Source organism: Manihot esculenta, chromosome 7 (assembly GCF_001659605.2).
Source record: "Manihot esculenta cultivar AM560-2 chromosome 7, M.esculenta_v8, whole genome shotgun sequence".
Classification (NCBI taxonomy): Eukaryota; Viridiplantae; Streptophyta; class Magnoliopsida; order Malpighiales; family Euphorbiaceae; genus Manihot; species Manihot esculenta.
In genome coordinates, this window is record NC_035167.2 from 31,205,158 (window position 1) to 31,217,646 (window position 12,489).

The window sequence follows — 12,489 nt, forward strand, 5'->3', positions numbered from 1 at the left end:
TTGCCGATGATGCTTATTTCTAATAACGACAAGCAGTTTGATTGCAAGTTATTCAGAGATTTCACTCGAAATATGGGAATATGGCACAAGTTCTCCTCAATGGCCCATTCGCAGACGAATGATCAGATCGAAGTAACGAATAGGGCTATCCTCCAAGGATTGTAGAAGTGATTAGACGAGGCCAAAAAACATTGGGCGTCTGAACTACCCAGCATCTTGTGGGCATTTCGGACCACACCCCAAACTCCTATAGGAGAGACTCCATTCGTGTTGGCATATGGAACAGAAGCTATAGTTCCCATGGAATTGCAGATCCTGACACATTAGGTACAGTTCAATGACGAAGACCTCAACAGTGAGAAGCTGAGAAGCAACCTGGACGCCCTGAAGGAAAACAGAGATGAAGTGCAAATACAGACAATAACATATCAACAAAGAACAACCAGGTATTATAACTAGAAAGTTCATGAAAGAAATCTAAAGGTAGGTGACCTAGCTCTGAGAAAACTAGAAGCAACTGGAAAAAGGGCTATTGTAGGAAAACTAGCGCTATCATGGGAAGGCCCCTTCAGAGTCACGAAGGTCATTAAGCCAAGGTGTATAGGATCGAAGATCTGTAGGGAAACCCGAAGCCCCACGCTTGGAACATCCAACACCTAAAGAAGTATTTCCAATAGAAAATTTGATGTAATGTTAATATGAAAGAAATAAAATTCTTTTTATGAGTTGATTCTCCTCCTCAAATCTTTCGATTTCAAAATTTTGGATAAAAGAAAGAAAATCCCAACCACAGTAGATGCTAGTCTCGAAATTGACCCCTGGCACCAAGAAAGTCGAGTTGAGAAATAAAAGAAAGAAGAGCCCACCCACAACAAGTGCCAGCCTCAGAAATTGACCCATGGTGCTAAGAAAGTCAAGTTGAGGGACAAAAGAGAGAAGAGTACAACCACGGCAGTGCCGACCTTAAAAATTGACCCCTAGCACAAAGAAAGCCGAGTTGAGGAACAAAAAAAAGAAGAGCCCAACCACGGCAGGTGCCAACCTCAGAAATTAACTTCTAGCACCAAGAAAGCCGAAGTTAAGGAACAAAAGAAAGAAGAGGCCAACCACAACAGGTGCTAGCCTCAAAAATTGATCCATAGCACTAAGAAAGCCGAGTTGAGGGATGAAAGAAATAATAGCCCAACCACGGTAGGTGCCAGCCTCGAAAATTGACCCTTGGCACTAAGAAAGCTGAGTTGAGGGACGAAAGAAAGAAAAGACCAACCACGGTAGGTGTCAGCCTCGAAAATTGATCCCTAGCACTAAGAAAGCTGAGTTGAGGGATGAAAGAAAGAAAAGCCCAATCACAACAGGTGCTGACCTTGAAAATTGACTCTTGGCACCAAGAAAGCCGATTTAAGGAACAAAAGAAAGAAGAGCCTAACCAAGGCAAGTGCCAGCCTCAGAAATTAACCCCTGACACCAAGAAATTCAAGTTGAGAAATGAAAAAAAGAAAAGCCTAAACACAGTAGACCTCGAAAAGAGGTACCGGTGGTAGAGAAAGAAGGAAAAAAATCTAAGTTATGGGGATAAAATCTATAGTGTGGTAATTACATGAATTAACAAATTGCATTCCTGTCAATGAACGACAAAGGTCGAATACTCGAAAAGCTAGCTTAAGATTAATTAGTAATAAAATACACTGATAAGCAATCGTTAGGTTAGTTTAAGGCCATAAATAAAGTTTCAAAGCACGTTAAACCAAAACCAAGTAAAACTCAAACAAAAAACTAAGAAAGAGTCGAAACATTATCCATCATTTAGCTACACCATTAGAATTCATTACAAAAATAGCAGGAGAAGAGGGAGAGAGCTAATCAAGTCGTTACCGCTAGGAGTCTGGGAGGTGTCAATTCTTGGCTAAGTAGGGGGCAAAGGAGGAGGATCCTTCAGAAGAGGGTTGTCATCTTCTCCATAGCGAACCGCCTTACCATCAGAGTCGAACTCAGGAGCTCTCAGGTTGGCCAATGGAACGGATGGGGTGTCTTAGGCAGCTTTAAGGCCCTAGTTATAGCCTGTGGTGAACATCCAGAAGACCTCTTCATAAATCTTCTTTTGCAGCTCCTTTGAATTCTTAAACTCCTGCACCTATTTCTCACAGGCCTAGCGAACCCTGTCCTCGATAGCTTTAGCGTCCCTCTGCAGAGAAACACACATGTCCTCCCAAGTGGAGATCTCATGGCGAAGTTACTACTGCTGAAGCTAAGAATTCTCCACTGCAAGAGTTAGGAATTTCAGGTCCTCGGCTTGCTTGTTGAGCTCATGCTAAAGTACAGTAACACGGGCCAAAGCCTCATCCCACTGTCGGTGAGTTTCTTCTAGAAGTGACAGTTGAGCAAGAGCTTCATCCCGTTGGAACTCTACTGCAGAGGCCCATTGGGATGATCGAATGGCCTTCTCCCTTAACTTTTCGAGCTGCCGGGTGAGGTCTGCGACTTGCCCTTTGAAATTTATGATATGCTCACAACACATCGTCGTGGCAGCCAAGTTCTCATCTCATCATACCTCCTTAACATGACGGTCCATAAAGATGTGGATGGACCAGTTTCGAGCATCAATCTTCATAAATGTACCTAAGGACTATCACAAAGAGGAATGATGTCAGCAAACCATAAATTGGAAATATGAAAAGGAAAGGCAATTAGCTCACCATAAGAAGCAGTTCTCTCAAATTGTCCCTAAGCGTCTCTAAGGAGCGCGAGCTGCAAGTGGATTGCTGCTTAGTGGAGCAAGCCAGGTTACAAATAACTCCAAGGAATTGATGGTCAGAGACGTCTACCACTCCACTGAATACCCTGCTACATAGCATCTTAGTTATAGAGGCCAGCATAGAATCAACACCGACCTCAACAAAATTCAACACATCATTTTCAGGGGTAGAAGATAGAGTTTCCACCCCATATCAGTAGACGGGAAAGGGTTGGCCCTAGCAGGCGTAGAGGTCCTAGCTCATTTGGCAGCACGGCTCTCAATAGTGATGTTTCCAATTGCCTGAAGAGAAAAAAAACTCACAACTGAAGATTTAGAGCCATCCTTCGAGCTACCCTCCCTTGATTTGCTCACAATGAGGGGGTCTTTAGGACCGTCTTGGGGGCAACAGGTGTCATAGAGGGGTTCGGTGTCTTAGAAGGAGCAGACGTCCTAGAGGCAGCAGAACGAAAGCCTCTTAGAACTGGCACTAGAGCTAATGAAGATGCGGGACTGCGAGTGGTAGGTCAGATGGATGACGTTGGGGTCGCAGCATGGAAGACCTCCCCGATAACCTCGACAACAGACTTGTTAACTCGAAAGGCCAATAGGGTCTCTTTAAGATTCTCTTGGGACAAGGTAAAATTCTTAAGTAATTTATTCTTGTCCAATGGCACAATAGAAATGGAAAAAAAAAAAAAGATTCAATTAGAATTCAGTATAGAAAAAGAGAAAATGCAAGAGAAAAACTCAAAAGTACTGGTTTGATGACAGTCCTTAAGGGAGGACATGAACAAGCACTTTTTGACATTATATTGTTTCTCCACAGAGGTTAGTCGAAGAAGGTAGATATGATTTATAAAATTCAACCTAGGGAGCTCGTTGTAGTCCTAAGATATATTCCTTCAAGATAGGTCGACGTCCCACTCGACCCCCGAACTTTCTTTTAGCTCGACAACAGCAAAATGCTCTACCCAACTCTTAATTGAATCTTGTAGCAAAAAAAAATGGACAACCCAGCTCGGGGACCAAAATCATGAAACCCGTGTATAGACTTCACCAGACGAAAAAAGATAGAAAATAATTCGACGAAAGGGGTGAAACCCCAGCATAAACAAATAGACTCGAAACAATACATAAATAGGATAAAATTTGTGTCAACATTCAGAGAGTTACCATAAAACGCTGGAAAACCTCAATAAAAAAAAAGGAGTAAATGAGAAAGTCAACCCGAACTCATGTTGTTTGAGGAAAAAAACAAATTGCTTCTCTATTGGGCATCTAATGAACCTAGGGGTGATGGGTCAGAAAGGACTATTCTCATTGCTCAGGGGCGTCCTAATCCTAAAGATTTCAGTGTCTATTAGGCTGCAAAGAAGATTTTGAAGTAAAGAGGATGGAGTGAAAGAAGAAGTTAGATCGTCCATTGTCGACATTTCAGTAGAAGCCATGAGAAGAGCAGGAACATATCTCTAAATGGAGAATTAAAATAACAAAAAGAGAGAGAGCGAATTAGCAAAGACGATGCAAGAACAAGAGCATTGGATGAAAAGTGAAATTTGAAATTGAGAAAGAAGAGAGAAGCAGATTCGAAATTGGGAAAGAAAAGAGAAGTAGCACTTATCGAAATCCCTTCCTCAAGCATAGTAAAAGTAATGGAGGCCTCGAAATTTACTCCCTTAGTAATCATAGAATAATTAGTAAGGGAGTACAGAGCACTTGATGATTAATGAGTCTCGAACTATCAAGACATGCTATAGCACAAATTTTAAGGGAGTTTGAGAAATTCGATACAGGCCTACAACACGTTGTATGAGATGAAGCGTAGACCTTTGAGATATGAGCCCACGGACAGGATAAAGTTCAAAGAAGATCAATACAGACAAGCTCGACCAATTACCAATAATCGCACGAGGACATACAATAATAAGTATTGTGTCCAAATGGGTCAAGAGGAATTAAATGACGAGAATCAGTATTTCATACTCATAATAGGTTGCCTGCGTAAAGGTAGCATACGGATAAAATTGTAGGACGGAAAGGCACTCCCAAAAATAATAATAAAAAAAATTAAAATAAAGAGGAGAAAATACAAAGACTAAGCTAAAAAAACCGCATCTGATCCTATACCCATTTTTGGATGTCATTCATCAATATTAATCATAATGATTAGTTTATTTTTGATGAATTAAATTAATAAAATTACTTGCATGATATCAAATTTAGAATAAATTATAAAAAACAATAAATTACATGCAATGAGATATGTCAAAATTAATTCACATATTCTTTTATTTTTAAAATTTAATTATTTAATTCTTATATTTTGATTATTTTAAATAGGAGTTCCTTTCATCATTTTCATTAATTATGTTTAAAATGATCAAAATATATTTAAATAGATGGTTTTTTAATCTTTAAACTATGTTAATATGAATATTTATGTCTATCAATTTTTAAAAATGAACGGTTAGTGTATTTTAATTTTATCAAACCTATTTTTTTTTTTCATAAATACACCTGACTTTATCAAACTAACATGTTTGAGTTTTACAAATGAGGTGACATATGGTAAGCAATTCAAGGATTTTTTTTCAGACTTTTATATTTTAATTATTTTTGCAGTAAATTAAATTTTCATTAATTTCTCACTGCAAGACAGTGACATCATATGAACTACAGCCGCTATCTCCCATGGTATGCCTTAAACATAATAAGTTGAATAGTTCTGATCTGGCCCTTTTAAGACCCGGTTCGGTTGGATCGAAATATCTATTCCAAAAAGAAATCGGTTTGACTCTTATCTTTTTTAAAAAAATAAAATAAAATTCATATGGATTGATTTGGTTTCTTTAATTTCTTTTCCTATATAAACTAAATAACTAATGTATTATAAATTTAAATATTATAAATTTATATATTCTAATATATAAATATTAATATTATTGTAGTTTTAAAAAAATTCGAACTAAAGCTAAGCCAGAAATCATAACCGTTTTTCAATCATAACACATTTCAAATTGGAACAGCGACCAAACCAAAACTAGGTTTTTTCTTTTTTTAACGAACCGAAACTGGTTTGAATCGTGGGAGTCCAATGAATCGATTTGAATCATCAACCCCATTCAATCTCGATGCATGATTAATCAAAGGGGATAAAGGGGAAACGAATATGAAGAGCACAAGAGAAAGATCAAATGGAAGAACCAAAACACAATAAACATGAGCAAATTGAATGAACGAAACTGATATTTCATCAGATGAATTTCACTTCAATGGCAAATATTTCTTTTTTTTTGTAGTTCTTGACAAGACTGAGTAAAATCATAGCTGTAATGAGTAGTAGCTTATCAAGCATCATATGCAAATAACCAGAATTTTCCTTTTTTTCTTTTCCTTCTCCTAAAGCATCAAGTCTAATATCTATGGAAGGCTCTCATCAGCTAAGGAGCGTGGCTATACAATAGAGAATCGTAAAACGAAGATGCGAAAATTCTTTCCTTAACCTCTCCTCTTTGGGGGGAAAAAATTTCTTGATACAAATGAAGAAATGAGGATTAAGCATCATGGAGTTCAAACCTCTTTTACCTATGTGATGAAATTTCCCGGAGTACCACCACCTCCTCTGATCGAAATCAGAGGCCCCCGGCAGGAGCTGCTGCTACTGATTAGATTTGAATCAAGGAACAAAACTATAACAGTGATATCATCGTGAAAATGTCTCCTCACGCCACGATCGATCTTTTTCAGGTCCGAGTATCTCATTTCTCTTTTCTTTGCCGCTTCACGAAGGGCGGCTTTGAGCAGTTTTCTTGCAACACCCTGCAAATACATGGAATATTGAAGTCTATCCAGAAGCAACTCAGAAATAAAATAACACGAGAAAATTTAGTGCAAGTGAAAATTCAAAATAACCAACTCCAGTACAATGCACCAACTAGAGTAGTGCATTATTAAAATTCTAGAAGAAAATAAAGGAAGAAAGAAAAATAGCCAGCACCGCCATTTGAGATAAATACTACGCCAGAGGTAGAATCACCTTCTGTTTGTTTACCTGGTGAAATGATAACCATCTGAAGAAAAAAGGAAACAAAATACAGATTCTTATTGCCAAATAATATGAAAGGAGATCCCTGAATTTGGTTATAAGCATATAGCCATAATCACGATGCGTCGCATAAATACAAAAGAATAAAAAGACGTATAAGGAAATCCTACATTACGTGGGCAATTGTTGACAATGTCAACTGCTTCTTGATTGTTTAGGTGCTCCCATAGGCCATCAGACGCAAATATAAGAAATTGATCCTCAGGATCGAGTTTCTGTTCTGAAATTGTTGGCTCAGCTTTAAGAATCGGCTTATTGAAGGATTCAGGCAATCTAAATTTAGCTAACAGAGGCTCTCTATTGAATTCTGCCCTCTTCAAATAGGCATCACCGATCGATCTTGAGATCTGCAAAAGTAGCAAAACTCTGTCAACTGATTAAGCCTCCGTTTGTGCATACTACCGTTGGGCAGGCAATGCAATAATCTTCTCTTTGTAACAATTTCTTAATATATCTCCTATAGATGTATAAAGAGATATAGTCATCAGATTGCAATGTTTAATCATTTCATGTTCTTCACTAATCTCACTTGACTTTCTAAATAAGCAAATCACAACAAAATCCATTCCTTAAATAAGCAAATCCCGACAAAATCCATTCCTTATATTTTTCATTTAACTCACCAGTGATTTGAAAAATCAAGAACTTCATGATTAAAGTAGGGTTTTGTGTTTACTGATAAACTAATCACGTTAGAAATCCCACTCATCTTTAAATAGATAAGAGAACAATGCAAAACCCATTTAGCGCTATGACTCGTTCGATTTCATACCATATGTTTAACACATTGATGCAACCTATTTAATACTTTATGATACTTATTCAGCATGTTAATCTCTTAATATAAAACTATTATGTTATACAGATTAATATAATTCTAAATAAATAAAATTATGTGTATCATTATATAATTAAGTTATAGTATAGATTAATGATAATAAAATATAAAGAGATTGTTGAATCACTCATCGATTGTGGAAAGGGGCAATGTGCCCCTTATATGGGCTATAGGCAATCCTCCCTCTTGAGCTAGCTTTTAAGATGAGTTAGGCCTGACCCAAATTTAACATGGTATCAGAGCCTCCCATAATATGTTGGGCGCCCCATAAATGTGCCACGCACCAGTAAAATTTCTGGGCATGAGGGGATTTTTACTGGGCGTGAGGGGGTGTGTTGAATCTCACATCGGTTGTGGAAAGGGGTAATGTGGCCCTTATATGAGCTATAAGCACTCCTCCCTCTTGAGCTAGCCTTTGAGGTGAGTTAGGCCTGACCCAAATTTAACAGAGATAATATTTTAAGTTTAGATCTATATATATAATTATTATAGGTAATAAATGTTCACAACTTACAAGTTAGAATTATCATTAGCAAGTTAGAGGGTTGACCAGTAACATGATATGATAAGTTTTACGTTACAACTGATTTGACTATGATAATGACACAAGCATAATAAGCTTGAAACTAAACCCTCTACTTTTGTGCTAGGTTTGTGTTTTATCCGATATTGCCACCCCTAGCTTAAACCAAGCAAATTCTTTGTTAAGATTTGTACTTGTGTATTCATAACATGTAACCTACTGATTCTTGAAATTTTGAAATAATATCACCATAAACTTATTAGCTACCCATTATGAGAATTTTCAACTCTACCATAATAATACAATCAAACCTGCCATTATATAAATAATAGAAAACTTCGACAACCTAGTAGAAGACTGAAATAATGACATCATGAAGTAAAAGAAGCTCCAACACCTCAATGAAATAGTCTTATATAGTATCATGAACTAAACATGATGCATTGAAATCAAAAGGGGAGAAAACAATGAAGAAACTGGTAATATGCAATTTAAAAAGAGAGATCACAGAAGAGAAAGATATTTCAAAACTATTGAGAAACATCACCTGGATCAAGCCCTTCACACGCCAAACCTTGTGTTTTAAAACCACAATATGTGGATCATCGGGATGCAATGACTGCAATTCCTCCCTCACAGATTCAATACTTGCATTGTGTTCGTATGATAGCTGAACAGCTTTGACCTCCTTGTTATCCAATCTTCCTAACACCGCACGAGAATCCCCTGCATTTGCAATGTATAGATGTCCACTACACACTATACCTACTAAACAACATGAACCAACAGAAGCAATTTGAGGTTTATCTTGCCACTGCTGCTGTACTAGAGAGAGAAATGCCTCTTCTGTTGCCAAGAATGCTTTGTTGATAACATCTGCAGACATTCCATGAGTCTCTGATGTAAATTCTGCACCATGAATAGCTGTCAAGTCAGTAAAGATATGCATTAGCTACATTAACATTGAAAAATTAATTGGAGAGGAAAAGAACCAAAAGTGGTTGTGCTTGCACATTTGAATAGAGTATATAGATCACTTAAAAAACACAAAAGATATGGTTTCTGAATTAGCATGGACAATACATACAGGGAAAAAACTCACTGTCAAGGGGGTGACACAAATGAAATTCCTCAAGCTCTTCAAGCACAAAAGTATTCATGCAGCTGTTGCAAATTTTTGGAGGATATTTTATGTTCAATAATATTAAACTTTTCATTGATCTGGTGAAGACAAAACCTACTCCTAACAGGTTGCTGGCTTTTCAGGGGCCAACGACCAATTGAAGAGTTACAGAAAAAAGTATAAAGCCCTCATCAGGGGTTGAATCCATTATCAGAAGAAGAATTAGGCCAAAAATTAGGATACATGAAGCAAATTAAAGGCTTTCATAAAAATTCTCGTGATGTGGACCTAAAATGAGAAGTGACTGTATTCTTTATTAAAATTATGCTGATAGTCTTTTCCAAGGAGATTGTCATTGTTTAGATTAAAGGTGGTGTCCCACTTCTTTTAATTATAAAATTACCAGAAAAGGCATTTCCAACTAAGCACGGTACCACTTTATTTTCCGATAGAAAATGGCCAGTTAGAATGTCCAATATCCTCAAAGAAGGTCTAAATTCTCAGCAAAAACCTTCCATTTATTGGGAAAAATTATGCCTCAACTTATGTTTCTTTTCCTATTCAACCACAAACATAGACTTTTCTTATTGACCAGTTCAAAAAGTTTGCTAATATTCCTTCATTATGCATGGTTCATTGTTAGAAGCAATAAATCCATATTCCAAATTGTGTTATAGAGATAGAAATATGAATGGTATATGACTTCTAAAAGCACCTTAGAGTGCAAAGCTCCGCACTCAAACTCTTCTATTTTAGCTCAATGGAGCAAGAAACTGAGTTTCCAAGATGATGTGGCCATAAAATCTTGAAGATGATTATACAAAACGTGTGGCAGCAAAACAGAAGACAGTATGACCAAGCTCAAAAACTTTCAAATTTTCCAGACAAAAACACAAATGTGAAACAGTAACCATCTCCACCCATGGGAAAATTACATTCTACTAATGACAAGTATAGAAAAATAATTGAACCTCTATTGGATTTGGACCAGACCAAGAGAATGAGAACAACACAGATAATCCTGATCAACTAGTGATTGTCAAGCTCATAACTTCAAAAAGTCAAACATCAATGCAAATGTTAATCAGTAGCATTCGTAGTGTACAGAAATATTTAACTAATGAATAATGACAAGAATAGACAAATAATAGAACTCCAGGTCACCAGTCTAAAAGCACGGATAATCATAGTCAACCATATATGGTATAAAAGTTAGAGTCAAGCTCATACAAACTTTCAAATAGTCCAAACATCAACATAAATGCCAAGCATGGGAATATTGCACAAAATATAATGACAAGCATAGACAGATGATAGGAACTCTAAGTGACCAACTGGGATAATGAAAACGACAAAGATGACCTTAGTAAAACAAATATAGTATAAAACAACATGAAATATCAGCCGACTGATGAAATTCATCAAGCTGGGGAGACAAAACATACTCTTGATATTTTCAAAAAGATGCTGATTTACAAATCGAGCAGCTTCTGGACCTCCATGACCATCATAGATTCCTACAAAAGTGCCTTGAGGGCCTGTTTCAAGCAAACTCATTGGACCTGATTCAAGTTGGCTACAGTCTTCCAACAGATTGTTTGCTTGAATTACTGCCATTGAGAACTCCCCATTTACATGGTTACCTGAATCTTTGTACCACAACAATCCATCAGCACGACCGCTAGCATCTCCACCTCTATTAGAACTATCACCCTCAACAGAAGGCTTCCAACAAGGTGCAACAATCCTCATCAGTGTATTTGATACCATTACTCACATATTAGCGCCCCAATGACCAGCAATCAAACTAGTCCTCAGAAACCAACAGCTCTATCAAAAGCTAATCTTGGTTCTAGTCATTGTCTCCTTAATCCCCAACCCCACATCAGAAGTTTCAGAAACCAAATAAACATATCAATATGCAAGAAACTATTAATCTGCAGCACAAACACATCAGTACACAAGTTAAAGGAGTACATTCGATAAATGTGGAATATGATATTTTAAGGCATATGGACCATAATGTGGAGCAATAGTAAGTTGATAAACGAATGAAATGTGTCAAACTAAAGAATAAGAGATCAAGGATGAAAGCAGCATTAATCGAGTATCAAGTAGATTGTGGATAGGTATAAAAATCAAATCTTGATTTAATGCAAAAATAAAAAGCCATCAAACAAATTAGCTGTATTCATGGGCATATCCATAAACTGCTTAACATCAAGTTTGAGACACACATACACACATACACGAAAAACAAAAATCAAACTACACTATAATAGCACACCACAGCATTTGAAGAAAATTTCCACTCTACCTAGAAAGTCAATGAATTTTGAGACAAAAATCAGAATACAGACACTATCAATCTGTTTAGTAAAATATCATAACATGTTAATAGGCAGACCCAGAAACTATATATAGAGAATGACATAATTCAAATGCAAAACAATCATCTCAATGATAAAGAACATGCAAGAAGCTATCAAGCTTTAGAGGGTTTCTGATGAAATGCATCGAACGAGACCCAAAGCACAAGAACAAGTAACATGCAATTCTCTAACATGCCTTGTGAACTTATATTCTCCATGGATGCTTCACAAAATAAAACTTAAAAGAACACCAATCTGGAAAAAAAAAAAAAAAAACCGTGTGCACAGCCCAGAAATAGTAAGATATAAACTAGAAGACCAAGTGAACAGAAAAAAAAAAATGTAAACACATGGGTTTACAAAAAAATTACAGAACAAAATTGAAAAGTGGGGTTTAAACATACCTTGCCAATCTCAGAAAAAAAATTGCAAAATCCTTCAATCAAAGGGCTTGAACTGAGAAAAGCCCATAAATTTGAAGGGTTTAATTGGGAGAGAATCAATGGGGGTTTGGGGAGGGGAGGCGTTCCAACAGGGAAAAAAAGGTTGTAATAAAGGCAGATCTAGAGAGAGAGAGAGAAAGACAGAAAGAGAGAAAGAGGGCAGGAGATTGTGGAGATGTGATTGGTTAATAGATTTTTTGTTGTAATTGGTTTATAAAGAAAGAGAGGATTGGAATTGAACAACATATAAAGATGGTGTCTTGGAAATCAATGATAAGAGGGTTCTCTTCTCTTCTCCTTCTCCTTCTCTTCTCTGTGATTTCTTCGTGTGCTTATTATTATTGTTGGATT

General features: G+C 36.8%; 1 protein-coding gene across 11 annotated transcripts; it reads right to left on the bottom strand.

Annotated features, from left to right (window-relative positions):
* Positions 1–5,967: 5,967 nt before the first annotated feature.
* LOC110619269 (probable protein phosphatase 2C 38) lies at positions 5,968–12,489 on the bottom strand. 11 transcript variants are annotated; one of them, XM_021762588.2, is made up of 6 exons: positions 12,100–12,489; positions 10,769–11,260; positions 8,748–9,124; positions 6,955–7,186; positions 6,786–6,804; positions 5,968–6,553 (listed from the first exon to the last, which is right to left on the bottom strand). In XM_021762588.2, exons 2-6 carry the CDS (start codon positions 11,091–11,093, stop codon positions 6,493–6,495), a joined length of 1,014 nt encoding a protein of 337 aa, XP_021618280.1. In that variant the 5' UTR covers positions 11,094–11,260; positions 12,100–12,489; the 3' UTR covers positions 5,968–6,492. The 11 variants fall into 11 exon arrangements, 10 of the variants coding, with proteins under 10 accessions (XP_021618280.1, XP_021618282.1, XP_021618281.1 ...); XM_021762590.2 differs by having other exon boundaries at positions 6,950–7,186; XM_021762589.2 differs by having other exon boundaries at positions 6,771–6,804; positions 6,950–7,186.

Coding starts and splice junctions, on each gene's coding strand:
- LOC110619269 (XM_021762585.2), bottom strand. CDS start 11,093: ATGGTATCAAATACACTGATGAGGATTGTTGCACCTTGTTGGAAGCCT. Junction 9,125..10,768: donor TCTTTTTGAAAATATCAAGA/GTATGTTTTGTC, acceptor CTGACTTGACAG/CTATTCATGGTGCAGAATTT. Junction 7,187..8,747: donor GTGTGAAGGGCTTGATCCAG/GTGATGTTTCTC, acceptor CTACTTTTGCAG/ATCTCAAGATCGATCGGTGA.